The 26,789-nt window shown below is 47.4% G+C and overlaps 1 protein-coding gene across 1 annotated transcript in view; it reads right to left on the reverse strand.

The window, feature by feature from the left end:
- LOC138566320 (uncharacterized) overlaps positions 1 to 26,789 on the reverse strand; it is a 514,894-nt gene that overhangs the window by 342,954 nt on the left and 145,151 nt on the right. Inside the window, exon 3 of the mRNA XM_069643451.1 lies at positions 1,553 to 6,353. Within this exon, the coding sequence (XP_069499552.1) occupies positions 1,553 to 6,170 (4,618 nt within the window). The 5' untranslated portion in view covers positions 6,171 to 6,353. The remainder of the gene's footprint in view (positions 1 to 1,552; positions 6,354 to 26,789) is intronic.

The raw sequence follows: 26,789 nt of genomic DNA on the forward strand, positions 1-26,789 counted from the left end.
GGGTCGAAACACGTTTCGGCTGACCACCTTTTAGACTGTGTCTACACTATGGACAATAAAAGAAACAGACAGCAACCAGCGGGAGATTCTTCTTACTTATAAAAAAGGTCCAACACCAAACCTTCAATTGCAAGGTAACCAGGACTATCTGCAATTTTTCTACAAGAGGTACTGGGTTAACCTCTTCCAACCAGTGACCTTGCAGAGACCAACTGAAAACAGCAAAACATAAAACCGAGCGCAGCAAAGGAGTGTTCAATACCTAGAACCCCTTTTCTCCTCTTTAGCCTGATATAGATAGGTAATGGGCCAAAATTTCGCCCTCACAATTACGACGGGGGAAAAATGCCGACTTATTTGGGACAACTCCTTACACACACACACACATATATATATATGTATATATATATGTGTGAGGGGGGTATGAAATACAATGGTAATTTTTCTTGCATTTCTTTCTAGGGGGGCTTGCGTTTGAAAGAGCGACAACATTAAAAAGGGATGTTTCACATATTTAAACAGAAAAGCAGCACAACAAATAATGGGAAGTGGCATGAAGGAAACGGGCATTATCAGAGAATAAGAAGAGTAGATGTCCACCCTCCCTACTCTGATGGGCTGGAGCCCAGTGAAGGCCTGTGAATGCTGAAGACCAAGTTTGTCAAAAATCGAGAATCTCTTTGACGTTGGTAACCAGAGCGTCAGTCGAATGTCGCTGAGGGTTGCTTGACTAGCGATAGGCGATTAAAGAATTGAACAGCAATTATAGCTTTAAACTTTGTAATAACTTATGTACCCACTTTAAGAAATGCTTATGTACCCTCTTTGTAACTATGTACCTCATTAAGAAATGCGTCCATATGCCCTAGGGCCAGGTGCGCAATACAAGTAAATACAAATAAAGCCAGGAATCAGCACGCCTATGGGGACAGCGGAACCACCGCAGGTGAATCCGTGGATATCAGATGTAGAAATCTGCATTGCAATAGTATACAGAGCCAGAGGCTGCCCTGGGAAAGCAGATAAGAGTATGGCAAAGCTGGGAAGACACGATATGAACTACTGAACTTCTAATATCATAACATCGTAGACTAACGGTTATGGACAATGCTGCCGAATACCTACTTTTGTACCAAACATTATTACGCTATGTACCGAATGTTACATAGTAGCACTGAACATGTGTTCCATATGAGTGCTTTCCCCATCCAACGTTATTTATTATTTCTTTTATGATCAGTAATGTTGTTTAAATGTTGGCCCTGGAAGGCCCAATGGATGTAGGTTATAAAGCCAATAAAATATATTTTAAAAACAAATAAAACCAGGAATCTTTGCAACATGAGAAAAAACAATCTGAGAGACCATGGGTACAGCAGACATGACACAAGGGATAGTATTACAAACACAACCAGTCGACGACGTCCCTTTTCACATTTCGAAAACAAGTCATGCAGTACTCTACAACTACCACTAGATGTCAGCCTATGCATAGCATGTGATCTAAGCACATCCACAAGCCTCAGAAACATACACACATTTTTCCACTTACCTTTTTGCTTTTTTGAGGAAGCAAGTGCGTTCTCTTCATAAGGCTGTGGATAACCAAAGAAAGCATCCTCTGCTTCGTCGGCAGAGCTGTAGAGGTCATTATCAGACAATGGTGGTGCCGTAGGTCTGTCCATACCAGTGACGCCATCGTCAAACCCCAAGCGGGCAAGACCTTCAGGATCCTTCATGCGCTCCCACTGGGAAGCTTCTGCAAGGACAGCATCAAAGATTTCTCCAAAATCCAAGCAGGTCTCTCCATCGGGAGGAAGGGCTCCATTGTTCGAAATTCCACACTCTGGCCTCTTCCCCCTTTTCCGTGGCTTTGCACCCTCTTCTCCATCTTTTGGACTTAATCTCTTATTTTTCTTAACACGTACTTCACCATTTGGCAAGATTTCCATTTCTGGTTCTTTTTTCTTCCTCCCCCTTCGTTTTAGCAATGGTTCTGAAGTATCATTCCCTGGTTCAATCTGCTGCTTTTTGATTGAGGGTCTCTTTCTTACTTTTTTGCTTGGCTGAAACAAGCTGAGGAAGCCTGCATCAGTGCTCAAATCCATGTCATCAGCAGCATGAGAAGAAATATCAGGGCTTCCTGGCATTTCAACACTAATTCGTGACTCGGAGTCCTCATGTAATAAAGAGCCAAGATCCTCACCGGTTTCACTTTTCATTTTTTTCTCCAAATGACTTTGATCAGGCCCTGCACAGTCTTTTTTTACTATGGGATTCTCTTTGACTACATTTCTTGCACTCACCATTAAGAGGCTACCTTCTTCTGTCTCTATGTCTGTGGCATCCCCAGGGTGTGACGGCATAGGAAAAGTAGAGCCAAGTGCAAATTCAAAGCTGGAATGCGAATCCTCCTGCACCAAAGCACGGACAGCATCACCACCTCTACTTTTCATTTCAAATAAATGGTCAAGCTCGCTCGCCTCCACCTCAGCTCCCACATCCTTCAAAGACATCTTTCGGACAGACATTTTTTGGCTGGTCTTTAAGAAGGAAGTCTCCTCTACACTCATGCTAATGTTTTCCAATACATCTGGCAGCACATCGGGGAAAGCACTGCATGAATTATCTGGTAGTTCAAGACCGCTAAGGGATTCTGAATCACCTAGCACTGAAGAAGATGCATCTTCACCCAACTCAATTTCAATTTCATGCGGCTGATCTGAAGTGGAGGCCTCTAGCGTGGTCTTGACGTTTACTTGAGACCTCCTTTTAATGGCGTCTTTTTTACATGCTGTAAACAAACATAAGCGTCCCCCATCGGTACGTATGTCCATAGTTTCAGAGGTGTCCTTTGGGACAGCAGGGAAGTCAGCACACAGACTTTCTGGCAGTTCAACACTGTAGCGAAACATGGTGTCAGTTGGTACTGAGTAACAGGCATCATCGACTCTTTCACTTTTCATTTGCAGCACACGCTCTGAATCTTTCTCTAGACCTGTCCTGGGCTTCTGTGTTAAAGTCATTTTTTTCACTGCCCTTTTTGCAACAGGCTTGAACAAACAGCCATCTTCTTTCTTATAATGCTCATGCTCACCAGATAATGCTTGTACATCAGAGATGGGATTGTACAGGACTTCGGGTAGCTCTCCAATGCCCGGAGACTCTAAATCCTCCACAACTGAAGAGGAATCATCACCAGTACCACTGTCTATTTCAACCACTTGATCAAAAAGTTTCTTTGCTGGTCTTTTACGAGTCTGCTCAACTAAAGTGGTCTTTTTGTGTAGACCTTTTTCTAACCCTTTTTTGCCTTCATCTGTCTTAGTGTTGGAGCGCACAGAAGCATGTGATGGCACACTTGGAAACACACTAGATATGCTTTCTTGCATTTCATTGTCAGGGAGAGAGTTGGAATCCTCCTGCAACAATGAATGATTTTCATCTGTGCCATATTTTATTTCAGAAGCATGGTTTGAATTCTTCTCAGGACGTTTACGAGCAGGTTTTACAGCAGCCATCCTTTTGACTGCCCCTTTTGCTTCTATCATTTGGGAGTTAAGGTGTGTATGCAGGTCTTCTGGGGTCTCTGCTGAAACATCAGTGAACGCACTTTGAGTTTCTAGAAGTTCAAACCTACATCGCGGATCAGAGTCTCCATGCAATGAAGAGGCATCTTCTCTTGTTCCAGGACTAGAACTTTTCTTTACTGTCCTTTTACGGATGTTCTTTGCTAAGAAGGCCTTTTGAGCATCCTCCTTCTCACTCAAATTTAGCCTGCCAGACTCAACAGCATTGCTTACATGTTCAGCAACTCCAGATACTCCACAGAAGGTACTACACAGAGTTTCTGCAGCCTCGAAGTTACAGTGGGACATGGCATCCCCCAGAAACGTAGAGGTATCGCCAGCAGTTGCACTTTTTACTTCAACACCACAATCTGAATGCTTTGCAACTCTTTTACGGGCATTTTTGTGTTGAGCGATCATCTTTTCTTCCCCCTTTTTGCTTTCCCTTAAACTGTCCACTGCTGTGCTTGTGTGCAGGTTTCCCTCAGTGTGCGATTGTAGGTTAGCACCATAGAGGTTTTGTGGAGGTTCAACACTGCAAAAAGACTCTGAATCATTGGTCACTGAAATAGAGGAATCTAAGCCCATCCCACCTTTTATTTCTGGGGCATGACCCACATTGGCCTTTTCTAATCTGTTCCTGGTCTTTTTCACTACAGACATCTTTTTGACAGCCCCTTTTAATCCAGTATCGAACAAGAGCTCCTCTTCTACATTGGTGTGCATGCGTTCAATGGAATGAGCAGGTACATCAGAAAAAGAGCTAATGTGACTTTCAGTATGTTCAACAGTAAGTTGAGACTCTTGATTATGTTTTACAGAGGATGAGCCATGCCCACTTTCAATTGGAAGCGGATGGCTCAAAATATTTTTTGCTGGTCTTTTTCGAGGACTCTTCATAAAAGTTACCTTCTTGACTGGTCCTTTTGTACCAGCATTTAACAAGAGTTCCTCTAATGCATGTGTGTTCAAGTGATCAACAGGATTTGTAGGTACATAAGGGAAATTGCTGACAATATTTTCTGTATGCTCAACATTCCGGTGGGACTCCGCAGTGTCTTTCACTGAAGAGGTGCTGTCAGCTGGCCCACTTTGCATTTCTGAATAATGGTCTAAATTATTCTTAGATGGCCCCTTCCTAGCCGGTTTTACAAAAGATGCCTTTTTCTCGTTCTCTTTTGTACCAACAATTGGCAACTGGTCCACTTCTGGATGGGTGAGCCGGTTTTCATTAGCAGTCAATGGATCAACAACAAACTCATCACACAAGTTTTCTGGCAGGTCAACGTGGTCATGCGACACTGAAACCAAATGCATAGAAGAGGGAATGTCATCAAATTCACTTTTTAAGTTAAGCATACTTTCCAAATTATTCTTTTCTGGCCTTTTCCGTATCTGCTTGCTAAAGGTTACCTTTTTAACTTCCCCTTTTGTACCAGCCTTTGGCAAGTGGACCTCTTCTACGCTTGTGTGCCGGTGCTCTACAGCAGTTATTGGTTCATCTGTGAAAGAATCACACAGGCTTTCTGGCAGTTGAACACTTTCACTGGACTCAGAAACCTGCACAGAAGATGCATCTGCAGCAACTATGCTTTTTATTTCGAGTACATTCTCCGAAGTATTCTTCCATGGTCGTTTTCGAGCCCTCTTGACTAAAGCAATCTTTTTGATATCCTCTTTCTCACCAATCAATGACGTGTGGGCGTCTCTCGTACTTGAGTTCGCCACATCCTCTGGCGGTGCAACAGGAAAGGCATTACACAAGCTTTCAGGCATATCAAGGCGGTTGCCGGACACAGAATCTTGTTGAAAAGTGGTTGCCTCAGGGCCAGGCACACAGTTTATTTCATGCTCATGGTCCAAAGTAGTCCTCTCTGGCCTTTTCTGAGTCCTCTTGAGGTTAGCTAGCTGTTTGACTTGTGCTTTTATACTAGCCTTTAACAAACGTCCCTCTCTTGTACGCATATCAATGTTTTCAATAGGGAATGGGTGTGCAGCAGGGAAAGGGCCACACACGTTTTCGGGCAGTTCTGTGCGGCAGCGTGACTCTCCATCCTTCTGCACTAAAAATGGTTCAATGCCTAGCGCGCTTTCAACTTCCAGAAAATGGTTTGAATTCAACGGCCTGCTCACCAGCTTCCGAAATGAAGTTCTCTTTTTGACTGGCCCTTTTTTATTTGCCTTGAAGAAGCGGCACTCTGTAAGGTCTATGTTTGCATCATCTACAGGGGTTGGTGGTTCAACAGGGAACACGACGCTCAAGTCTTCCGTCCGTCCGACACTACAGCCTGTCTCGCAATTATCCTGCATGGAAGAAGGAGAGGCGTCTTCGCCTCTGGGGCTTTTTATTTCGAACATGTGATCCGTATTGTCAGGCCTGGTGCCAGTCTTCTTGATTAAAGTAATCTTTTTCACTTTCCCCTTCTCATTTGCCTGTAAGAAGCTTTCCTCTGGGCTGCCGTTTAGCTGTTCTGCTGGCTGTGTTGGAGGCTCACAAGTAACTGCATTGCAGAAGGTCTCTAGCAGTTCTACAATGTGGTGAGGCACAGAAGCCTCCTGCACTTGTGGACAGGGGGGCTCTTCACTTCCTTCACTTCTCATTCCCAGTGCAGGTTATTTGCACTGTGTGCACGGCTTAGCGTGCTTCCTGCATCTGTCTTGTTGCTCTTGATAATTGTTTGAAGAAAAAAAGGCAAATTCAAAATCATTTCATTTTAAATCACCTCATTAGTGTCATGATACTTGGTTGCAGCATACACTTGATATGGATCTTAAGTCTGACAGCTAGAGAAAAGAAAGACAAAAATGTTTTACATTACTCGAACGGCTAAATTGTTTTATAAAAAAAGAATGAAATATATATTTGAAACATCTTAAATACAATGCAAAATAGAGGTAGTACAAACAAAGAAATGAGGTATCTAAGAACATTTGACTTAAAAATAATTTTCGAATCATGCTTAATTGTATTATTCAGTCAAAAATATTCAGTTATGCATATAAACTTTGTTTTGAAACTATGCTATTAGAGCAATCACTTTATCTGCATCCATAAAAATGCAGCACCCCAAACTTGAGGCATGTCCATTTCAGAAGAATCGCACTTCAGGAAGAGAGCTTCATCTGGAACCTTTCAAGTTGTGAAGGACTTTTTTGATTAGGAATTTACAATCGTACTTTATATTCCTTCACGGGCTTCATTCAACGTCTTAATTTGATCACCTCTGAGTCACAGTAGTGCACTGCTCAAATGTACTTTTTGCTGTCATTTTTCGGTTTCAGCCCATGAAATTGCTGTCCTATGGTTTTGTCTAAAGAATGAATCTTACTGAGGTTTGGCCAGTTCTCACTCCATTTTCTTAATACCTCTGTTAAAAGAGGTTTCAGAACATACTCTGGTGATGGGTTCTGAGAAGTGTTAGGGGAGTACTCCAAAAGTCCACTTGAGGTAGGACTTCATAAAACTGTCCCTTTGGTTACAGATCCCCAACTATCAGCATAAGCTTGTACTACTCAAGGAACCTTGGTACAGTGGCAAAGCAGTCAGATCATAGGAGGAAGATATGAACTGTAAGCAAGTACACTGAACCCAGTTAGTTCAGCAGTCCAAAGAAACCCTTATACCAATAGTTATATTAAAATATATAATGGATTATATTTACACAAGTCAGTCAGAAATCTACTCGGTTAAATAACCAACACACTTCGGAATACTTAGAAGTACTTTTCAAGGGCCACTGCTTAGTTGGTAGTTTCTCTCGATACAATTGTTACCGAGTTTGACACTAATGACCGTTCTAACTTATTATCGGTATGGCCGCGCACTCGCGCATTGACAAATATATACGATAATTGTATTTAGTTAGCAAAACCACATAAGCTAAAGTCTGTTAGGAAGGAAAAAGAGTGGTTAGTCATATCGTAGCAGAGCTTAACGTTCTAGAGACACTTTCTTGGCAAACTAAAGCTTTAAAAGTCTGATCCCCTAACTATATGCAAAAGTCAGTTTGGAGAGGGTTCAGAGTCTTACGAAGCAGCAGAACAGCAAACTTTCCTGAGGATACTTTCAGTCTCTAGGACAAGATACTTTAAGAGTTAACGCAGCATTGGAGACCCTGCAAAAGGACTCACTAAAAGGGACACAAGCCGGCAGCTTGGGTCTGAGGTTAGAGTAGACACCCAGGCACCTCTTCACGCTCACCAACACTTTAGAGCGACTTATCGATTCAGGGTAAGCAATACCTTTCACCCCACAGTACCTTAGAAGAAATGTTTGTGGCTTGATTCTCCTCTGTGTAGCAGCGACAGATCCAGGCTCTGGATTCCTCAGTCTGGTGACAAGAGGACGGTCTCCGACGGGGATGTCTCAGCAGCAGTCTCGAAAGAGGCACATCAGCTCTGGATCGGCACAGCACATCGGGAGATGGCTCAGTTTGTAGTTCGTCTCAGGGCTGGTTGGTCCCACCAGCTAAGGGGGGAAGAAGTCGTCCTCTTCGGTGCTCCTCTGCCTAGTGGAAAACTAAGGACAGCAGTGGTTGCTTCACAGCGACGCAAAGGATCTGCAGGGGTCTCTGGTCATCTTCTTCGGTTACTTTAGTTTCCAGTGGTCGACGTTCACCTCAGGAACCTCACCTTTTATTCAGTTTCAGCACAGACTTCTCTGCAATCTCTCTCAGCAGTGTGCATAAAGGGGCTGGTGGCTACCCAATCAGGACAGCCAGCCTCCCCAGTGGGTACGGGTTCCATTCAGACACGCTGGCAGGCAAACGGCAGGGGAGTGAAAAACTCCACCACCTGCCTGTCCAGAGACACTGGAGCCGGGGGGAGGGGGACACACACACACACACCACATCCCCCCCGCCCCCCAACCCCAGAATGGTAAAAGAAGGATTAAGAAAGAACAACCACGATAGACATGGCAAAAAAAAAAGGAAACCATAAGCAACCCTATTGTGCACAACCGAGACGGATTACAGGCTGCACTGTAGTTGGTAGAACACATCCACTGCCACCAGCCATAACTATAGGGTTGTCTATGTGACTAAAAAGTCACACTTGGCACTCCACATAAGGTGGTGTACTAATCTCTCATAGTATAAAGCTTTAGGAAGGATACAAGGTATTCCTCTATCCTAAAGAACTGTAGTTAGTAAGGATAAGGAGGTAATCTCAAAAGGAGAACCCAAAAGGGTTACCAGCAAAACTGCCCATAAGGAGCTGTGTGCTGCAAACATTAAAAACAGATGCCTTAAGAGATATGGAAGGTAGACCCTATAGTAACAGCAACACACAGAGGGCCAAAAGTCGTAGCAAATTGGAATGAATGAGTGGAAAAAGGCTGCACTCATTGAGGATAGAAAGAAAAAGGTCCAAGTCCAGCATAAAGTGCTGGGGATCTCAATAGGAGAGCGGATGAAGCAGAACAATGATCAAACTCCTTAACGAGAAGCCACCTTCAGATTCACAAGAATCAGAAACAAGGTTTACGGGTATGTCAAACCGAACTCTCAATGGTAGTATGGATAAGCAGCAATGCTTGGGCTAAACTCAGAGGTTTGGTGTGAAATACAAATTTTATTTTAAAACGTCTTATGTTCAATGTAAAACCTACAACAAGGAACACGTTACTTACCTGTAACTGTTCTCCAGCATGGGTCTGGCATGGATTCACATGCTCATGAATATTCCCCCGTTGTCAGGCTGGGAATCTTCGGTAAACAAAAAATCAGTATCAGTTTCGTTTCTGATCTGTTTTTCGTAGCAGTAACCAATCACTGATCTCTGCGTCATACTGACCACAGCCAATGACTGCCCTCTACCTAAGCCCCGCCTCTGGCAGCCATCTTCAGATTTGGTAGCACGTGAATTGGCAGTATGACCAAGTGAAGAGCCGCAGAGGGGTAGACGGGAGGGTTCGCATGTGAATCCATGCCAGACCCATGCTGGAGAACAACAGTTACAGGTAAGTAACTTGTTCCTTCTCCAGCATGGGGTCTGGCATGGATTCAAATGCTCATGAATAAAGAATACATAGCAGTACACACATGCACAACCACGGGAGGTGGCAAAGGCCCAACATTAAGCATTACATCAAACTCAACATTAAGCAATTCTTACCTCCTCACCAGGCTCCCCTTAGGCGAACAGGTTGCGCAGCACTGCTTGGCCGACCCTGGACTCCTCCCTGGAATCCCGATCGACGCAGTAGAATTTGGTGAAGGTGTGCGTCGACCTCCACGTAGCAGCCCTGCAGATGTCCAGCAAGGGCACACCAGATAGGAACGCCGTGGTAGCTGCGATCGCTCTGGTGGAATGGGCTCTCGGACGGCCAGGCAGCGGTCGGTTTGCCAACCGATGACAGTACATGATACAGCCGGAGAGCCATCTGGAAATAGAAGCCTTCAAGAGAGCCTTCCCCTGATTGACAGGTCCAAAGTTCACCAAGAGATGCGACGTCTTCCGAAAACACTTTGTGCGGTCCACGTAGAACTTCAGCGCTCTAGCCACATCCAGCGAGTGCAAAGTCCTTTCAGCCAGCGACGAAGGCGACGGGAAGAAAACAGGCAACACCAAGGGTTCGTTGAGGTGGAAGTCCGACGGCACCTTGGGCATGAAGGAAGGGTGCGTCCTGAGCACTACCCTCGTGTCGTGAAAAGTCAAGTACGGGGCCTTGCAGGAAAGGGCCTGGATCTCTCCCACCCATCGTGCGGAGGTGATGGCCACAAGAAACGTTTTCCACAACAAGAACTTCAACGGAGCCGAGTGCAGAGGCTCGAACGGAGGTCCCATGAGCTTGGTCAGCACCACGTTGAGCTCCCACGCCGGGTTCGGAGCCTTCACCGGCGGGAACGATCTGAACAGTCCCTTCATGAACTCTTTCACCAGACGATGAGACCACAAAGACGTCCGCCCTGTGGTTCTGGTGTATCGGGAGATCGCAGCAAGATGAATCTTGAGGGACGCGTGCGCCAGTCCAGCTTTGGCCAGCGTCAGTAGGTACGGCAGTACTTGGGGAGCCGTAATCCGTAGAGGGTTAATCTTCTGTGTGTGGCACCAGACAGAGAACCTCTTCCATTTGTGTCCGTAGCATTTAAGAGTTGACGCCCTGGCCTTTGCAAGAACCTCTCTGCAGTCGGCCGGTATGTCGTATCCTCCAAACTCTAACGCTGCAGGAGAAAGGCCTGCAAGTTCAGCGACTTCGGGTCGTGATGGAGGATGGCGCCTCCTTCCCTGGAGAGAAGATCCGAGTCCACTGGCAGCTTGATCGACAGGGACGCTGACAAGTCCAGAAGGTCCGGGAACCATATCTGCCTCGGCCACGCAGGTGCGACGAGGATCATCCTGCACCGTGACCTCTTGAGCTGGTTGATGAGCCGGATCAGCAATGGCAATGGAGGGAACGCCTATAGAAACGGGCCCTCCCAGGGGAACGAGAAAGCATTGCCCATGCTCCTCGGCTGGGGAAACCTGCTGGCGAACCTCCGGCACTTGGAGTTCGTCGCCGTCGCGAACAGATCGATCTGGGGTGTGCCCCACCGTCGGAAGAAGCGGTCCACTAGATCTTGTCGTAGTTCCCACTTGTGGCACGAGCGCAGCTCCCTGCTGAGTGAGTCGGCGATGGTGTTTTTTATCCCTGCCAGATGAAACGGCACCAGAAACATCCTTTGGGCTACGGCCCAATGCCACAGATCCTGTGCCTCCGTGGACAGGGCTGGGGACCTGGTTAAGCCCAGTTTCCTGATGTAGAACATGGTGGTGGTGTTGTTGGTGAATATCCTCACCACCTTGCCCTTGAGGGACGGAAGAAAGGACCCGAGGGCCCAAAACACTGCACGGAGCTCCAGGACATTGATATGGAGGGACTTCTCCGTCGGGAGCCAAAGGCCTCTCGCGTGCAGATTTTCGGTGTGCGCTCCCCACCCTTCCAGGGAGGCATCCGTGGTCACTGTCTCCTGGTGTCTGGAAGTCCATGCCCGCCGTCAGATGCGCGCGGGTGCCCCACCACCGGATCGCTCGTCGGAAACTCTAGTCGAATGATCCTCTCCTCGAAGCTGCCCGTCGTCTGGAACCAGCGCACGTCCAGGAACCCCTGCAACGGGCATCCGGAGCCTGCACAGGCGGATGAGGTAAATGCAAGAAGACATCATTCCGAGGAGGGACTTGATGGACCTCACTCTGGCCGCGTCCGCAACCAGCATCCGCTGCACCTTGCCCAAGATGGCCCTCGTCCTTTCCTCAGACGGAGAGGCCAGAAGCGACACTGTGTCGAGCTTCGCTCCCAGAAACAGTGCGTCTTGCGCGGGCACCAGGTGGGACTTGGCATAGTTTATGGAGAATCCCAGGTCCGTGAGAAGTTGGACAGTCCTTGCCGTGTGCTCCACAGCAAGCTCCTTCCTCTTCGCTCGGATGAACCAGTCGTTCAGGTAGGGGTAGACGTGGATCCCCTCTAGGCGCAGCTGCGCCGCCACCGGTGCGAGGCACTTGGTGAACACCCTGGGTGCCGACCTCAGTCCGAAGGGAAGGGCTCTGAACTGATAGTGACGCCCTTGGACCACGAACCTGAGAAACTTTCGGTGTCCCTTTAGGATGGGAATATGGAAGTAGGCATCCCCCAAATCCAACGACAGGAAATCGCCCTCCTCCAGCTGACCCAGGACGTGTTGGAGGGTGACCATCCGGAACTTCTATGCCTTGATGAATTTTAGTTGTCGTAGGTCCAGGATGGGACGCCATCCTCCAGTCTTCTTCACGAGGAAGTATCTTGAGTAAACTCCGGAGCCCCGAAGCCTCTTTGGGACGAGCTCGATGGCGCCCTTCTTGAGCATCGCCTTTACCTCCAAGAGAGGTTGAGGGACGTGATGTTCTTTCCTGGCCACAGGGGGGACGCGCAGGCACCTCTTTAGAAACCCGAGTGCGTGACCCTGGGCTAGGGTGTCCAGCACCCAACGGTCGGTGGAGATGGACTCCCACACGCTGACGAAGCTCGCCAGCCGGCCTCCCACCGGGGTGCTTCGGTGGGGGCCCGACCCCACGGCCGGTTCAATCCTGCTTCGACGAGGCTTTGCCGCCTTGTCCTTGGCGACGGGGTCCGCCAGACTTGCCTCGTCCTCTGTAGGCCTCCTGAGACGACGAGCGGGCCGCTTGACTGTAGGAGGAGAAACTGCCGCCGGAACCTTTGGAGCCGCCCTTGCCTCCGCTGCTCCGAAAAAGGGCGTCCGTCGTCGTTGCAGAACTCCAAGGGCCCGGGCCGTCTCGGTGTCCGCTTTAATGGCCTGAAGGGAATCGTCCACTGTTTTCCCAAACAGGTTGTTCCCATCGAAGGGCATGTCCAGGACTCTGGTCTGAAAGTCTTGACGGAAGTCCGTAGCCTTGAGCCATCCACGCCGCCTAAGGCAAACGCCGTTGCCCAACTGGCGGAACCCAGTGTCGGCGATGTCCGTCGCAACGGTAATGGCGTGGTCCGAAGCCACCTCACCTTCCTGCAGGATCTCCAGGGCCTCTGCCCTCTTGTCGTCCGGCAAGAAGTCCAGCAGGGGAGCCAGTTTGTACCAGAGCTCCCTGTCGTATCGGGCTACGATAGCCAAGGCGTTGGCAGCTTTAATCGTCGTCGCTGCAGACGAGATGACTCTGTGTCCCATAGCGTCAAAATACTTTCCCTCGCCGTCCGGTGGGGAAGTCGATGTGGAGGCCGCACCCCCCCCCCCCCCGCTTTTTTCCTGGCCGCCGCAGAGACGACGGAGTCCGGGGTAGGCTGCGCCCGGAGGCACAGGGGGGCCGTGTCCGGGACCCGGTACTTTTTCTCGTACCGGTCTCTTCTAGCTGGCGTCGTGGAAGGGTTCTTGAGGAGGGCGAGGCCCTCATCCCAAATGTCGTCCAATAGAGGCACTGCGAGGACCGTCTTCCTCTTGGCCTCGCGCCGCTGATAAAGGAAACCTTCCTTCTTCTCCTCAGGGCAGAGTTGGAAAAGCTCGGATGCCCTGGCGATCATGGAGTGGAACGATCCAATCTCGTCGGGCGGAGAAGCCCTGGTGGGAGGCGACGACGGTACATCCTCGTCGTATACCTCGTCGTCCGTACCCGTCGCTGCCGTGTCAGTCCCCGTAGCATCCCCTCGGGTGGATGGGGAGGAGGGCTGGAAGGGGCGCGACGGCTGAAAAGGAGGAGGAGGGTGGATCCTTCTTTTCTTGGTAGGGGGATCCCCAGAAGGTCCCGGTTCTGGGTCCCCCGACGGGAGAGGTTCCGTCGGCAACGGTAGTCTCGTCCTTATCTCTGAGCATAAGGACTGTATAGCCAACAAAATGGCCGCCGAGCTGTCTCGCGGCGCTGGCAGAGGGGAATCCGACGGGCGATCAGGGGCCCCGTCGGTACCCTCGACGATGTCGTCACCTGCGTCGGGATCCATCCAGACGGGCCGGTCTTCTTCCACGCCGAGGCCGTGGCTTAAGACCTAGACCAGCTCCTCCTCCGAGGTTGAGGCCGAATCTATGACGACGCCCTGCCCCCCCCCCCCTTTTTCTTCCCCACGGGGGATTTCACGGGGGTCCTATCGATGGGCACAAAAGAGGACTCCCTCCGAGGTGGCAGGGAGACTGAGCCCCGAGGTCGCCACCACTGGCGTAGCCTCCACAGGCTGAGCCAGGGCCGCCGCGACAGTCTCGATAGAGGGCTTGGCCGGATGGATTAAGGCCTTCACCACCTTAGGTGCGCTCACCGCCTTATCCTTGAGGGGGGGGGGGGCAGTGCCTCGCTGCCCCTCCGCCTTCGAGCTCGACCGGGGCCTCTCCAGGAGCCTCGCCGGGTGCTCGGCCTTCCTCTTACCCGACCCAGAGCGTTGGCTCGTGGTTGATGGTGCCGGGGAGGGTGCGCCCAGCCTGGCGCCCGTAGAGCCCGACCGTTCGGCGCTCCCGGTGCCAGCGGACTCGCGGTGCTTGGCCTTGTGTTGGACCCCCGTCGCCGGGGCGTCCTCAAAAAGGTCTTAGAAGACCGCTCGGATTTCTTCCTCTTCTTCTCGCCGGACGGGCTCTTCCCTTCCAGCCAGTTGGCGAGACGTTGATGGCGGTCCTTCATGGTCCGCTCCGACATGTTGCCGCAAAACGCACAGTCCTTCTCCACGTGCGTCTTGTCCTCATGTAGGCAGTAAAGGCAAAAAGAGTGTTCGTCCTCCTTGAAGACGTTCTGCAGCTGGCATCCAGGGCAGACCCTGAACAGCTTTCCGGGCGTCGAGCTTCCCTTCTCCTGGGCCATGACCGGGCCTGAGAAACTTCTGGAGTCCTCCAAAAGCGTGGCTCGACGAGATCTTCACCCTTGAGGGGCGCAGACGAATCCGACACGGGTCCCCGTTGATCGGATGTAGAGTCGGTGGAGCTTGAGGCTCTTTTGACCGAAAAAACGAAGTTTTTGAGAAAAAACATGAAAAAAATAGCACTAACGCTCGAGAGCAATAGCACGAGGATCCCAACACATGAACGTGCGGTAAAAATCTGAAGCTGGCTGCCAGAGGCGGTGCTTAGGTAGAGGGCAGTCATTGGCTGTGGTCAGTATGACGCAGAGACCAGTGATTGGTTATTACTACGAAAGACAGATCAGAAACGAAACTGATACTGGTTTTTTCTTTACCGAGGATTCCCAGCCTGACGACGGAGAATATTCATGAGCATGTGAATCCATGCCAGACCCCATGCTGGAGAAACGCTGCACTGTGGTACCAGCAACAGAGCACCTGAAGAGACTCATCACTGTGCTGCAGAGCAGCTTGTTGCAAGACCTACCAATTCCCCAATAATTACTTGCAAATGTGCAGCAATGAGGCCCCCTAAAATGAACAAGATCACTCGCCACACACGGCATCACATGGAATAAAGAGGCTTCCACATTTTTTAAACACCCTTGTAAAGACCTCCTAGGTGGATAAGACAGAACCAGATTGGTGAGAGCTAGGAATTCAATGGGAGAAGGTGGGGAGGATAGGAAACAGGAAGGTTTGTGGTATTTTTTGGGCGAGGTCAGGAGGAGGAGGTGGCAGACCAAGAGGCCAGCAGCAGAAGAACTGGACTGAAGCGTGGAGGGGGGGGGGGGAAGGCGCTTTGAAGAAAAGGTGAAGTATTGGTTGGAGTGAGCAAGAGGTACTGTGTGGCGAGTGTGCATGCAAGGTGTTTTTTGGGAGTGTAGAGTGTGATTGGAAAGAGTGAATGTGAAGGTGCGGCAGAATAGGAAGAACGAGGAGAGAGTAGTAGGAGCTAAAGGAGGTCTAGCCCAGAAAGTCCGAGTGAGTAGACAGACAAGGAAATTGCCTTTAGGTGCTCACTACCAGCCAGGTAGTATGGTAGGGGGAAATGAGTGCTACATACTCACCGGGAAAATAAGAATGCCTGGTGTGAGGAACTCAAGGTGGCAACAGTAAAGACAGACACGTAATCACAGTTCAAGAGTGTTTATAAAACTGTATATGCATGTTGGAAAAATGCCTAATCTAAACCCACGATGGGAGAAAGTGTCGACCATCAAAAGAAAAATAAAGCAGTCTTTGTAGCGTTGTGTCAAAATAAAAGGCCTATACTAGGTAAAACCTATTGCCAATTGCTTACAACTAATTACGCAAAGGGTGTTGGATAAAGGTTCAATAAAGAAAGAAGTGTTCACAAATGATATGTCAGTTTGTGATTGCCCGGGGTCTCCCTTCCCCACATTTTCATGACGGGACAAGGTGGAACCTTGGAGCACAGCACACCCTTCTCAGCATGAGCCAACAGTTTTGTATCCGCCACCAGGTTATTCGACGGTGAAATCTCTTTTCAATCAAATTTCTCTAGCCTTCGAGGCCCGGTGTATCCAAACTCAAAGTTCTGCTTCTCGTATACCTTGGGTGATGGCTTCACTCCTGGGTCCCCCTCTTCTGGGCATGGCCCGTTCACCAAATCGCAATCAATTGATTTAAACAGTTCCTTTTCGATGCACTTTACGTAACATCTTTCCACCATGGATCTCTCTCTGCCGGGCTTGGACCACAGAATACAAGTGGGACACTTCCCTCGCCTGATCTTGCAATGCTTCTCGCTTTCACAAAGTCGGTTTAAACAGGTTTTTTGGCCTTTGACCCTGGTTTTTGGCTTCCCTCTGCCAGGTTCACTCTCGTCGACTTTCACCATATGGGCTTCACTCCCCCTTCTTCCCAATCATCTGCCAGTCAAAGACTTTCGACGGTACAGAAGATTTTACAAGACCCCTGTATGACCACCTCTCGTCGCCTCTACCCAGGGCCTTCTAGTTATGGTAGTCTCTACCTTCAGGTAATCGACCATAGTTTTCTGCGCAAGCATCCACGTGGTGCCATACGCCTCTGTTGCAGGCTTTCCCCACTTTCTCAAAAGTTCCTTGGAGCTTCCCAAAGTACAAATTAGCGGCTTGTCACTTTTCGTTCAACACAGCCCCGGTTTCTTATTGACTCACTGGCTGTGATGAACCACTTGGCTTTCTTCTCCTTCGAGTCAAGGTTGGTACCACAGAGACAAGCGTATCTCCCTGGCTTGGTTATCAGCTGAAGAGGGTCTTGTGTACCATCAACATCTGCTGCACCACACATTGGCCTTTGTTCGCGGTCTTATACTTTCGTCTGCAGAGGTTTCACATTCCTCGATAGGAAAGGGCAAGGTTACTTCTCCCCTTAGCTCCCTCTCTGTATTCGCCGTCTTTCGCCTCCTCTTGAACTGCCGTGCTGAGTTAGCTCTCACGTCGTGCAGTCTGCCTTGCTCTTAGGGTGCTGTCGTGCTCCACCTTTTATCCCTGTGGGGAAGGGAAATGGCCATTAAGTGTGTGATTCTGGTCAATTGCCTGACCCTTGTATTGGGACATGTTGGGTAAACATCTCTGCTGTTAGTCCGTGGTCTTTCATGTTATGTGAAAAAAGCGGTGGGGGTGCAGTGTTTTGGAATATCCTATGTGGTCGGTGTCCCACTGCAAGGACCACCACCCTGGCCCCATCCAGGTGATCCTCCCTCACTGGTCTACCCCCAGGAACGGGACCCAATAGTGACGGACATGTCCTGGCCACCTGGATGACAGATCCCCGGGGACTAGCTAGGGAGACACCTTCAGGTTTCTCACACTGGGCAATGATGGCAACTAAGGGTCCCAATACATATTTTAATTAAAACTCTTGAACCATCTCTGGGTGTTAGCATGTTCTCTAGGCTATCTGTCATTTATCATGTGTGTACAATGATGAAAATGTGGTAGGTCAACGTAAGACTTCAAAGGGAATTTATTTCTCAATTTACAGACCACCTTCTTTTTGGTGGCATGTCTGTTTTTCATCTGTAAACAATGGTCAACCTAGGAGGGTAGACCGTTTAATATGCTGCCACTATAATTCAGCACCAGTGGGGTTGCAGAGTGTGTTTAAAAAGGCTCGCCTTTGTGAGCAAAGCTTGTTAAGACCAAATTGTTCTAAAATGTGGTCCATCTGCAGATGCCTCTGCTCAGTCAGGAGTTTTGCCAGAGAACATTACCACGGTAACAGAGCTATTTCTCCATGTGTGAAGGATGAGTAATTGCCACAGGCGAGGCAGATAACTGTTAGGACAGTTTTCCTAAAGTCCACCCAAGGTGCTTTATAAAGCTATACTTTTAGGCAATATAGTAATCGCCAACTCTCGGTATAGACCTGTACTACATAATTTGGCAGCACGGACAGATCAGTCAGGCTTATCTTCGAAAGGGAGAGAGGGCTGTATAAAAGTACAAATGTGTAGCATACATATGGTCCAAAGAAACAAACTGATGTGTTGTAAAAAATAATTCAAAAAGATATTTTATACACAGCGCAGTGCTCCAAGTAAAGATTTGAGGTGGAAGTATGTTACTCCCCATTTTGAAACAGAGTAAATGTTATTTCGAGGAGTAAAAATGACTTTTCTCCTTTGCAAGAGAATAAAATGTATGACATCCCACCGATGTGTGCAAAAACTGTATGGAAATCATTACCATGCGGCAGCTTTCTGCATTGTGACAGAATACACCTGTCATTATTTCTCTAAGGTCTAACAATTTGATCTCCCCAGTATATATTTAAATGTAGAAAACACAAAAACCTAGCCAAATTGCATAGTAAAGCAAACATGAATTGTATTGCGTGTTGAGGCTGGATAGCATAATTGTCTTTTGATGTTTAACGAAAGTCCTCATTTCCTTGAGCCATTACTACCTAATGGTATTCTGATGTTATCATACAACAGGGAAGAGAGGCAAGGAATCCATTCTAAATTCTAAATCTGATCTCAAGGTCAAATGTTTATTTATGTAGCGCTTATGGCAAAGTGCTGTACATAGAACATATTTATCACAATTATCACTGAACCGAAGTCAGTACTTTATTGACCTCGAAAGGATGAAAGGCTGAGTTGGCCTTGCTGAGATTCGAACCTGAAACAAATCGCAGCAATGAGTGTTCTACCGGCTGAGCTATCTTATTGGCTAACGTGCTTCAGAGCTTGGTAAACCGAGTACTGACAGTTATAATAATCGCAGTGCCTAGGTGTTGGACGATCCATGTATGAAGCGATACCTATCTGGATAATCACGGGCAACTTTTGCTGAGTTTCTATTTCAATTAACTAATTTGTGTGTTTTTGAGCAGTCCTTGCACTTCCTGGAGAGTCAGGTTTTGGATGTTTTAATTGTGGTCTTGAAGATTTGAGCGGCCAGAACACCTGTGATTGGAATAATGACAACCACTCACCCTTGAGCAAAGACTCTGCTGTCACTGACCATTTATAGTAATGTACCCCATTGACAGGAAGGTTGAATGGATGTAAACTAGACCATTTTCCATACTGTTTTTATAATTAGAGTGTAAATTAAATTATTAGTGTAAAAATGATCTACCTCTGCAGTAACCCTGATAAATACAATTTTGCAATACTGGTTTTCTTTCACTGGGGAAAAAAAGCATCATTTGTTACAAATGATTAATTCTCAATTGCATCTTAGTTTTCCATCATATTCATTATACAATCCTAAAATGCTAGGAAAATAAATATGCACAGTGCTTCTGTTTGCTCCATGAGAATCAACACAGCAGAAGCTGAAAGGAAAGAAACCATTCTTTTTATCACAGTGTGCAGTTTTTTTTTAAAGGTTTCAGAGAAATCCATTTTGTTTCAGAGGCTGGTCTCCATGGCTTGCAATTACATCCATGTAGATATAAATTAAAAGCAGCGTTATGGTTTCTGTCAAGTAACCTGACCTTTGCACTGCTCTAAACGTGTGTAAATGTACACAGGAAAATAATAAAGCTGTCTTATTTACAAGATTTCCATGCGTAAAAAGGCCTAGTACACACCTCATCAGGAGGCCATTACACAGGTAAAGAGAATTCTTCAGAAAGGTAAGTACTATTAGAAGACAAACATTAAAACCAATAATTTGGAAAGTAAACCAATGCATAAACCACATTTAAAACAGCAGTATGCCGTTCTAGGTGAGTAAAACCTAGTGATGAACATTTAAAATGGCAGTAAGCTATTCATGGGGAGTAAAACCACATTAGTAGACTTTTAGAATGTACAATGGTAAGCAGACCCTATTGGTAACTATGGTGCTTATTCACTCTCAGCAATAATACCGTTACACCCACATTACCTTTTAGAATAGTAGAACACAATTCAAAGGTAAGCAAAACCGTATGAATTAATTTTCAGAGGGGCAGTATGCACTTGGGAAACGCATGGCAATAAGCTATTCAAGGTGAGTACATCTTATTGGTCATAAACTCTCATACTATTTCTATTACAGGAATATGTAGTTATACCAGTGCTCTGTGGAACAATTCAAAGGTAACTGTGTATACTTTTCAGAGGGGCTATAAGCAACTCCTCGGTAAGTAAGAACTTTGTATACCTTTCAGAACGGCAGTAAACCAATTCACAGTTGAGTAAGAACTTTGTGACATTTTGTAACTTATTCCATTCCAGAGATGCAGTTACAGTACTATTAGCGAGTACCAGAAGGAACCAGAAGGTGTCTCACCTGCTAGTCCCCGGGGATCTGTCATCCAGGTTGCCAGGACATGGCAATCGCTTTTAGACAGAGTTCCAGGCGTTGGGCTAGTGTGGGAAGATCACCTGGGCAAGGGGTGTTCAGGGAGTGCGAGGCCAGATGGCGAGGCGTGGTATCTCTCTCCCTGCAACACCTTTACCTGTGGGAACATTAATCCCCAAACCCCCTCCCAACCATTTTCCCCCCTTCTCCAGCACTTCACGGACAGCCCACTCTGGGAGAAAACCGAATCAACCCAAGCAGTGCACCTGACAAGTCCTGCTACCATGGTCAGGCGAAGTCAGGCAATTAGACAATCACTCATACCAGACTGCCATTAAACTTCCCCACGTGGATAAAAGGTGGCACACGAGAGCACACTCTGAGCGAGTCAAAGCACACGAAAGAAGAACAGCAGTTTTGAGTCGGCAACTGAACAAGAGGAGAAAGATGGCAAACCCAGAAGGGTTTGTAAGAAGGGAAATACCCTTTACCTTTTCGGCAAGACGCTGTTACTTTCAAGAAACCTTCAAGGCAGAAAGCGTAAGGCCAGGAAACCAGACTGAAGAATCCTGCATTGTGTGTCGAAGATATCAAGGGCCCTCCCACGTAACTAACCAAGGCGGGAAGGAGCAGCAGTCTCTGTGGTATCCTCCTTGGTTCTAAGAAAAAAGAAGCACCAGAGAGATCAACAGAGCGGGGGAGACCGACGCAAGACCAGTCTGTGTTGAAGTCAAGGTTGCAAGCGGCAACATCGTATAACTAGCGCTGGAAGGAACATTGTTGAACGTAAATGTGCTCAATCGAAGGTTGCTGTAAGGTATCATGCCAAGAGAGATTAAAGTAGAAGATTGATGAAAAAAATGTGTGAAGTGAATCCAAGAGGTCCTGCAAGGGTTTAAGTAAAACCCATTACACATTCGCAAGTCTTCAATTTTGGTAAAAAGAGTATCCAAGCCTGAACGAGGGAGGCCCATGGTCGAGCCCGAATGAGGGAGACCAAGTGTGAACACTGTGATAAAAGGAGGTCTCAGAAAGAAGAGGGAGACCCCAACATGAACATTGAAAGCGAGAACTTGTACGTGTAAAAATCCCGATAGAAATGGAATTTTGTTACAACAGACCCTCTGCAGTAAGAGACTGTTATTGGAAAAGAGGCTTTGGCAAAAGGCCCTGATGTCTGTGCTTTGAACTGTATCCTCGTGGCCGAGAAGCCAGAGTGTGCGAAAGCTCAACGTGCCGCCTTGGCCGGTGCTGAAAACGTGGGGAAGGGAAGCCAACTGCTCAGCCATCCTGACATATTACTTGAACACTTTTCTTTTTGCATACTCCCCATTGTCCCACAACCTTTTGTATTTAGAAGTAAGTATTGGCAATAGGTGTATTATTATAGGTCCTTTTATTTGACAGACTTATTAGGACTGCATTATTTGATGGTCGTAGCTTGCTCCCATCCTTAGATTTAGGTTTAGATAGGCGTTCAACCAACCCATTTGAAGTAAACACCCTTGAACTGTGATCATTTGTGTCTGTCTTTACTGTTTGATACCATGCCTTCACTACAGTACTTTGCAACACTTATTATAATTTCTAGCAGAGGCTTTGCACTTTGGAAGTCAATCCCTAGCCTAAGTGATGAGCGTTCTCAGAGGCAGAAGGGGGTCACTGGTGGTCCAGTGGCCAACACTAGACAGGTCAGGATAGGCACAGAAAGTCAGGGTTCCACAGAATTTCTTATCAGACAAGTAAGTACAGTCTTTAGAGACAGTAGAAAGTGTTCAGGGACTCCGCAGTAGGCTCCCTAAATGTGTTCCAGCATTGGGCCTGGGCGAACGGTATGGGTGAACTCCCAAACAACGAATTACCGCAGGAGCCACACAAGACTTTGGGTATTGCATTAAGCCATACAGTACCTCAGCAGGAAGAGTTTGCTGCTGAATTGTGAAGGCATTCATTTGCAGAGGACCCGGTCTCTGGATTCTTGGTCGTGGTGACGAAAGAACGGGCACTGGATGGGAACTTGCAGCAGCAGTCGACAGAAAAGGCTCCCAACAAAGGGTTCTTGGGTGCTTCTCAAGGCTCTGATTTTGGCACCCTGTTCAAGTACCAGATGAAGGACGGTTGTTGCTGATCGGATTTGCCCCGCTAGGACGGTCCAGCGCTCTGGTGAGGGGACTTCAATAAGTGGAATCATGTCTCTGGAGGCCCAGCAGGAGTCCATTAAAGTTTCAGCAAGATTTGTTCAGAAGACATTGCACAGCACTCAGGCTCGCAGTCCCAGGGTATTGGTGGTTTGCATACCAGGATGGACACAGCTTGTCGTGCAATGGTTCAAAATGCATGTCTTCTTAAGACTGATGGGTCCCAAAAGTCTATGAGTTAGCGTCTTCTGGATTTCTCAGTCACAAAGGAGTCAACACAGACAGAAGTTACACAGCAGGCATCGCCGGTCACTGGAAGTAGCTACAGCAGTGTTCTCTTCATCGGATCTTCTGTTCCAGTAGTCGACTCATCTTCAGCTTCCAGATGCAAGCCAGATATACAGGATCTCACACCCCCTCTGAACTCACTGCAGTTTACAGAAAGGGGTGGGTGGCTGTCCAATCAGGACAGCCAACCCCCTCTGCCCACCCAGTGGGGACTGGATTCTCTCAGGCACACTAGAAGACAAAGTTAAGCAGAGTTTCAGACTCCTCCCCAACTTCCTGCCTACATACGCGCGCCTTGGCAGGCTACACAAAGGATTCCCGATAAAGAAAGTACAACCGAGATGTCCCCAACCCAGGATGGCAGAAGGACCAAGAAAGGACAAGCACACTACAAATGGTGAAAAAAGAAAGAAGCCACCATTCTAGCAGAATGGTGACCCTTCTGTGCAATACCAAGACTGGTTTGACAGCCTGAGGGTAAAAACTACACAAAAGTCAGTAAAGTATGTCCACTGCCATCAGCCATAATAGTAAGCTTGCTTGTCACTAACGGAACTGTTACAGAAGCAGTCAGAAAGGGGATACCATGCATCTCCCCAGCACTCCACATAATGTGGAGTGTGCTCGTCTCACGAAATAAAATGTAGAGGGGATGGAAATACCCTTTACCCTTAGGAACATGTGTTATGAAGAAAAAATAAAAAAATAATAAAAGGGGAAGTGCAAGGGTCAACCCAGCAACGCTGCATAGAAAGTGCTGTGTACTGCAATAAAATGTAGATACCCACAATAGGAAAGGATAGAATCAAAAATAAACTATGGAGAGTCAGAAACATGACACCCATAAAAAGAGTAAAATAAAGGGCGAGTGGGAAAAGGTTTCCCACTCACTCAGGAACATAGAAAAAGAATCCACAAGTCCAGGAAAAGTGCCGAGGGTCTCATGTGAAGGCGATTGGACATAAAAATGAAAATCTAACCCAACAGTAACCATTTGTATAAAAAGAGGGTAAGTCTGGAATGTAAAACCTAAGGCTGTCATGTCACTGCCATGCTGTCCCTGAAAGCTCAGTGCCCTCACCTACTAAAATTATATGTTTTGGGAGACCCATGATGCTATTAATTCATGCAGTTCGCCATCTAGGAAATCTGGGGTGCGTATTGTCTACCAGAACCATTATTCTCCCCCCACAGTGGACATCGACTCCAAGAAGACCTTGCTCATCTACAGACAGATGAAGTATGCAATTTAACAGGCACGCAAGGCAGCCCAGGCACTTGGACATATGTATATTTCCGAATGTAAGTTGCAGCACTGTTATTTCAATGCATTCTCAGCATTACCATTCTGGGAGGTGCCCAGAGCCAATGAAAATGCTCATAACGAGGGGTATATTCACATCAGTAAGCCCATGTTCCGAGCACTTTCATTAGTGTCAGGTGCTACCCTACCCTGCTCCCCATTCCCACTAGCACCTGCATAGGTCACGGCACAGGTGCAAATGGTTTTCTTTTTTTTCGAAATAACTAAAGAAAAATGTAACCTTTTCCTCACTGCCCTATGCCGCGCTGCCTTCAGCCAAGCAGTCCCATCTTCAATGTTGATGACATCAGTTACCAACATTGAAAACTGGGTTCCTGGTTTGAAGGCAGTGTAGCGTCGGACGCGAGGAAAAGGTACATTTTAAATTATTTTTTTAAAAAAGAAAACCATCAGCACCCATGCATTGATGTACATGGGTGCCAAGAGCGATAAGCCCCTCAGTGGCTGGGCCCACCCTGTGGGCCTGCCAATCCGGGGCATAATGCGTCAATAGTTGACACAGACATGTTTCACCTTTAAGGCTACAACATCCTTATTAACAGTTCCAGATTGATGTTAATGACCACATCAATTCTGATTTCAAAATTATATAACTGTTCACATCTCTTCAGACTATTTCAAATTGTAAGATGGGATAAACATAGTCGGCTGCATGTTTAACAGTGCGAGCTATCATATTGCTCGTTATGGCACGTTGTTAATTATGTCTGCATGAACAGATACCCTTATGGAGTACAGGTGTTCATCACTTCCAGGTTACAGTTCACCTCAGTGTGGCTTCTTCAGCTGCATTTATGGCTCCATCAATCCAGATCTGGTTGCAGTAAACGCTTCAGTTGTTAGGTAGCTTTCATACTGCTCCCACCACGAGTTTTAGTGCAGTAATCTTTATCCAGAGGCCTCCCATAAAGGCAGGATTTTTGGGGAAAGCGTGTTTGTCCTTTCATACAGTTCTGGAAAATGCTCGATCTTTATTGTTAAGATGGGTTTCTGAACTCTGACTTGATGGGCAGAGGTTCAGAAGGCCAGCCTAGTTTCTTGGAACAGGGTAACCTTCTGGACAAGCCAAACCAATCAAGGTATCATTGGCGGTGGTCAAGACTAGGTCTCAGGAGGGGTGAGGGTGATCGAAAGCCCACAATGAGTTCACACAGTAAACAAAACCACAAATTACTCTGTCAGGTGTACATATCAAAATCACAAATTTATTAAAGGCCTTTTAAGTCAAACAAGTGAAACCACAGCAATATTAAAAAAAAAAAAAACTCAACACTATACTATGAAACATCTATACAGTAACTCGTGGCCTAAAGGAATATTCAACAAGTAGGGATCCACAACCTGAAACAAAGGGGTCACACAATGTAAATATACTTTAGGCAGTCCTTCAACAACTCAAAATCTAACGAATAGGAAGTCCAGTCCCTAAGAAGCATGGAGCCTTGCGCTCAAAAGTGCACTCAGTGCCGGAGCACTCGATTCTGCGGTTAAGTTCAAAAACGGGTCACCTTCAGGGGGCTGTAGTGGCTCAGGAAGGTGGGTGAGGTGATGAAGAATAAGGTCCCACTATTCAAGGAGGGTCTCCAAAAGAGGGCAGAGCAATTTCCAAGAATCCGGGAATAGCTTGGAAGCACAGGCTACTTTAAAAAAAGTAAAGTGGTCCTCAGGGGACACTCGTGTGTAAAAGTCTATGGATGCACAAAGGGCCACTAGTAAGAATTGCAAGTACTTGCCGACCCTCAGTGCACTCCGGACCAAACTTCGCCAGTCAAGTCCACTTTGTTCGCAGGCTCGAATCCTCTAGCTTTCAGGGGCTGTGTTCCGGGGCCTAAGTCCGTTTCGGGATAGTGGCGAATTTGCTTCTGGTGAAGGGATTGGGCCAGTTCCACTGCAGCTTGTCCTAGGGTACAGGGGGGCACAACAGCAAGGCACCCACGAATATCGTCACCAAAGTGGGGCAAAACAGGTACCGCGTATGCTGGGGTTCAGGCAGACTCTCCTAATTCCAGACCTAGAAATGCTAGGTGCACAAAACTCGGCGGGATAGTGCCTTCCATCAGGAGCTTACGGTTCTCCAAGGCTCAAGTCGAAACTCGAGATGGCAGCAGTTCCAGGACAAAGGTCCTGTACAAGCTGGTCAATTCACTGGGCAGTCCAGAAACACCACCTAAACAGCTCGTTTGCAGGATAAGCAGGAGGTGCAGAGAGTAGTTAGTCCCACTACTCCAAGGGTCGAAGAGCCCTTGCAGACCTTCTATGATCGATGAGAAACAGGGGCAGTTCCAAAGATCTGCTTCTTAGGTTCAGGATACTTGGCTCCTTTATCAAGTTTGGTGTGAACTCAGAAGATAAACCTGGAATGGGTGTAAGGTGCCTTCTCTTATCCAAAATCTCCTTTACGCCAAAACGACTCACATTCAGCCATCCCAGACATGG

Source organism: Ambystoma mexicanum, chromosome 2p, assembly GCF_040938575.1.
Source record: "Ambystoma mexicanum isolate Mex_15411 chromosome 2p, UKY_AmexF1_1, whole genome shotgun sequence".
Classification (NCBI taxonomy): Eukaryota; Metazoa; Chordata; class Amphibia; order Caudata; family Ambystomatidae; genus Ambystoma; species Ambystoma mexicanum.